The 5,422-nt window shown below is 39.2% G+C and overlaps 1 protein-coding gene across 1 annotated transcript; it reads right to left on the bottom strand.

Annotated features, from left to right (window-relative positions):
• Positions 1-299: 299 nt before the first annotated feature.
• Positions 300-1,394, bottom strand: LOC116127583 (putative F-box protein At2g02030). Its single transcript, XM_031413218.1, has one exon. The coding sequence runs from the start codon at positions 1,392-1,394 to the stop codon at positions 300-302; it is 1,095 nt and encodes a 364-aa protein (XP_031269078.1).
• Positions 1,395-5,422: the final 4,028 nt, after the last annotated feature.

Below are 5,422 nucleotides of genomic sequence, written 5' to 3'. Positions count from 1 at the left end.
ACTAAACCCGACTCATAATCTATAATAATAAATTTATCTTATTTTAACAACACAATTACCGACAAAATTCTGGGCAGATTACAACTGCCCCGTAATAGACAACCCGAGTTTTAGTAGCTTTAGGTCTGAAGTATGATATCATGTGCTTGAATATGTTAAAACAATGAAACTAAACTCACTTTGATTAGAAAAAAGAAGGGTAAGTACAATTGCACAAATAAACAAAAGCGATAACAACGATGTATAACAGCAAGTCAACTGCCAATTCAGGAACATTATTATCTTGATAATATGTAATATTAGACGTTCAAAGGAACGAAGCTTTCCACATGAGTGCTGACATGAAAATACGGTGAGGATATTTCTTTCATATCCTGTTCTCTGAAAGTTCGAGTTTCCAGATTGTACCAATTCATCAAAGAATCTGATCCTTTGAGGAATCCATGAAGCAAAATTTCTGATCTTTCGTGATTAAGCGCCACAGGGCGAGTGGCATCAAGAGGTTCGGATGGATGAACAATACTTTCCTGAATCCATCTCTGTTTCTTTTCGTGACCACAAGATTTACCAGAAACCTCTTTAAGCAACCAAAGATCCATTCTCCTCCTGCCTTCCAATTCAAAATCGATGTCCATCAAGCATAAATCTCCTCCCAATTCCCCTAGACATAACATATGCCAATCTTTTCTTGAAACACTTTCCGGGGGATGAATTACTTCAAAGGTTTCATTTCCGATGTCGAATGATGCTATCAAAAATCCTGAAGAATCATTATTAGCTATAATCCAGTAAAAGAAACCACTGGCAAATACTGGTGGCTGCCTATTCAGAAAGCGAAAACGTTCATGATACTTCACAGTCCTCCAGGACCTGGTTCCCATTGTAAATATCTCAATGTTGGGATCATCAGCTGAACTAGATGGCTCTAAGAACATGATGACTTTAGATGTACAAGCTTGCCGATCAAACCCGAATCCACAGCTCAACAAGCGAGACCCTTTTGCACCATTACCTGGAAGTTTCACCATATTTTTGGTGGCGGGATTGCAAACATGAATTCCACCACGGACGCCGTAAAAGCATACCAAACCATTGCAGGAAGGTAAGAAACAGTACGAGTCCAAGCATACCTGAACTGAATAGTCTAAAACTGCAAGTCCATAATCGTTGATGGTGAACAAATTTATGGTGGTGCTAAGATTATCATGTGAAATGAATGACAATAATAGACCACAATGATTCTCTGTCTTGGCTCGTTTTAAATGGGCGTAAACGAAATCTGGATCTGATATTAAAGAGGACCAGCTTCTGTCTATGCACTTAAATCTTGCTAAAGATTTAACCGGAAGTCTGATGAGAAATTCGAATATCAGAGAGTCTGGAATGAAAGCCATTAATGTTTAGTGTTTGTAAGATGTGGTTATGGCTAACGAAAATGTGTGACCTATTGCATGCTGCTGGTATAAATTTGAATTTATCAAACGTTGAAAAGTCGTATACTGAAACCTTCCCCCACCAACCATGCTTATGATAGTCTCATCCTTACGCTTCATAACTCCGCCCACCAGTTGCGACCCTGAGAATAACACGGGCGTTGAAATAGTTGCCCAACAAACTGACAGAAGTTGATAGGGACTGGGGCGAGGTTTTGTTGACTAATTTCTATTGCTAATTGAAAATTGAAAATACGCCATGAACGTTAAAACTTGTAAGAGAGAATCTTTTATTAGGAATATTCCTGATAAGAGAGATCATTAAGGAAGCTCTAAATTAATAGAGCTTATCTATATTTATCCATTAATAATTATTTAGTCAACTTCTGTAATGTTTAACTTATATTTGTTGGAAAGAGTCATGTCAAAACTCAAAATCAAGTTGTTGTTTGTACTTGTATTGTAATTACATGGTGATAGCCTGATAAAGAACAAACTGCATAGTAGTAGATTGCCCATTAAACTTGAAAAAAAAAAAGTGGAAGTCAATTATCAGTTTTTACAAGTGGTGAAAAGTTATATAGCATCGCAGCATGAACTAAAATTGATAACTGGAAAGCAGAGGAAAATGCTTGCTGATCCACGCAGACCTTGCACAATTAATCGACATTGGTTCAATGGGTCTCGTCAAACTCACACGGAATTGTTCGTCGTGCATCAACAGCTCCCGTGGCTGAGCGGGTAAAGATGCTCCCTCTTGAAACTCTTGGTCTTGGACCTGGATCCACAGTATGTTCAAAATCCCACCGACAATTAACTTTTAGAATTATGTTTCTACTTTCTAATGATCGGAAGGAACCAAAATTTCTTGAATTACACCCAACTTAAGTGATACATCAATTCATGGAAGCCACGTTGACAGGTTTGATTTGAGCCTTACCAATTCGAGGGCTAAATTTTTTCATTGACCTTTGACCCTAATTTTATACATTTCCCTTGTGGGTTCATTTGGGGATCATAATTGGGCCTAGTAATTTCCCAAGCCCAAAATATTTGCTATCTCATCCCAAACTCATTAAAGATTTGACTAGTCCCCGAGCCCAAAAGCGGCCTGTACACCAATCTGGATTTTACATGTGAAACATAACTTCTAGTAGCTGTCAGGTCTATCCAAGTTTAAGCAATGAAGAAGGCTCATATTAAGTGAAACGTTGAATTGTGACGCAAAACCTAGCTTGCTTTAAACAAATTCACAAAGCTTTACTTCCAATAGTGCTATAAATGCATGCGTGAGCGGTCCGCCACGTACCCACAAGGGCCCATGCTCTCAGTTATCTCTCTTGCATGCTTTCAAGGCTAAGAAAACGGTCACCCTTCCATTTGCCATTTCAGTCATCTGCTGATACAGTGATGGGGGTCCTTGATTTGAGCAGTCAGATTCAGGAACAGATCCTAATGCACAATATCTACAAACATGTCAACATGACATGGGCTTGCATTAAACATTTGATGCTTCATGTCCAAGTACGATGTTCAAATTTAAACTAAATGAAATGGAAGGAAGAGATTTTTAGTTCCCATCAAATCGATCATTGTTCTTTAAATTAATTTTATGAGGCTAAAAATCACTTTCTTTAAATTAATTGCTTTGCGCGTTGGAACTTGGAAGGACCAAACATACCATGAGGCTTTCGACACTCTGGGGGCACAATTTACGCAATGCGCTCGCGTCGGTGCTGCTGTTATTCTTAGAATTAGAAGAAACCAAAGATTTTATTATATCATCTCCTATTTATAGCAGCAAAGTAACTGAAATGAAGGATTGAGACGTACGTGGCAGCAGCATATTAAGATTCATAGGATTTTTAACATTGTTTATGGCAAAAATGTAGCAAGTGGAGCCGAGTCTCACGTGGGTTGATGGGCAGGTTAACCACTTGGCTCCTGCCTGAAGAATTGTATAAATGATTTTATATTCAATATTAATATATCCTATACAAGAAAATACAGTCGTCCTAATAATGAAATTAATCAAAACTATAAGGAAGTACAATCATCCTAATAATGAAGTTAATAAAAAATATAAGGAAAGATAATATTATAATAATCATAATAATAAGGAAATAAAATCAAAATTGATTTTATTCCTTAATACTCCCTCGAAGCGGTAGATCTCGGAGCTGCAATTGAAGACAAAGCGACTGAAATCACTCACGAGATAGGCTTTTGGTGAATATATCCGCGAGCTCAAAAGTAGTGGGGACATGTCGAAGACAAAGGGCCCCACGGACAACTAACTCACGAATGAAGTGTAGGTCGATATCGATATGTTGAGTGCCAGCATGAAAGACATAATTAGTTGCCATATGTAGAGTGGATTGATTGTCACAGAGAAGTAATGGGGAAGAATACAAGGGAATGCCAAGCTCACGCAGTAAATAACAAAACCACCGAACATCAGCAGTAACATGGGCAAGAGCACGATACTCAGATTCAGCACTGGAGCGAGACACAATAGATTGCTTCTTAGCAGTCCAAGATATCATATTGCAACTAAGAAAAACACAACCACCAGAGATAGAACGACGAGTAGCTACATCAGTAGCCCAATTAACATCAGAATAGGCAGGAAGATGAAGGCTAGGGTCAGTAGCCCAATCAACATCAGAATAGGCAAGAAGATGAAGGCTAGGATTGTGATGAAAAGTGAGACCACGAAATAGTGTGCCCTTAAGATACTGGAAAATTCACTTAACAGAACACATATCACGCTGAGTGGGAGCAGACTGTCTTTGAGCAACCTGATTTATAGCAAAGGCAATGTCCGACCTGGTGAGTGTGAGATATTGAAGACCACCAACCATACTGCGATAAAGGGTCATATCAGGAAAAGGATCATCATCTGAGGATTGTGATGCTTTGGAGGAGCTAAAGGGTGTAGCACATGGAGCACAAGAATCAAGTTGGAAACGTCTAAGTAAGTCCATCACATAACATCGCTGAGACAGATACATAACAATATTATCCCGAACAACTTCCATGCCAAGAAAGAAATCAAGAGAGCCCAAGTCCTGGCAAGCAAATGCAGAACATAACGAAGAGACACAATCTGTGACAGTAGAGGGGTTCAAACCAGTGACAATAAGATCTTCACATGGACAAGAAGAATCACAACAGATCTAAATGTTCAGCGGATGAAGAGAGGAGTCAGAGCGGCTATTGGTAAATCTAGTATCAATAAAAAATGAGTATAGACAATGGTACCATGCACGAGGAGTCTGCTTAAGACCATAGATAGCTTTAATAAGTCGACAAACATGAGAGGGTCGCTATGAATCAATGAAACCGGGAGGTTGCTCCATGAATACTTCTTCAATGAGATAACTCTGGAGAAACGCGTTCTTGACATCAAGTTGACGAATCGGCCAACCATGCATTGTGGTAAGAGCAAGAAAAGTGCGAATAGTGATAGGCTTAACAATGGGACTAAAAATATCACCAAAATCCACATCAGGCTGCTGATGAAAACCCTTCGCAACTAGACGAGCATTATATCGTTCAACAGACCCATCAACTCGACGTTTAACTTTGTACACCCATCGACAACCAACAAGATTCTTATTAGGACTAGGTGGAATAAGAACCCAAGTATTATTCTGCAAAAAGGCATTATATTCTTCACACATTGCCTGACGCCAATGAGAGACAGATTGTGCTTGTTTAAAGGATGTCGGTTCATGCAACATAGGATCCAATGTCTCTACAATAAGAGCATGCGAAAGCACATGAGGGGAGGAGGCCATAATATCATAGAGACTACGATACCGCTGACGGATTGTTGTTGGTGGTGTTGCAGAACAGGGAGGCACAAAATCTATAGGCGTCAAAGGAGATGATTGGGAATCCCCAATGGAAAAAGAATAAGTACTAGCTGATAGGGATTGAGGAAGACCAGTGGAGTCAGATGGAATTGAATCGGAAGATTGATC

The sequence above is a fragment of the Pistacia vera genome, unplaced genomic scaffold (assembly GCF_008641045.1).
Source record: "Pistacia vera cultivar Batoury unplaced genomic scaffold, PisVer_v2 Contig192, whole genome shotgun sequence".
In the NCBI taxonomy this organism is placed as follows: Eukaryota; Viridiplantae; Streptophyta; class Magnoliopsida; order Sapindales; family Anacardiaceae; genus Pistacia; species Pistacia vera.
Note: the sequence above shows the minus strand (reverse complement) of the source record. Positions and strands in the feature narration are given on the sequence as shown.

What these genes read in the sequence shown, in the direction of transcription:
- LOC116127583 (XM_031413218.1), bottom strand. Translation starts at nt 1,394, where the DNA reads ATGGCTTTCATTCCAGACTCTCTGATATTCGAATTTCTCATCAGACTT.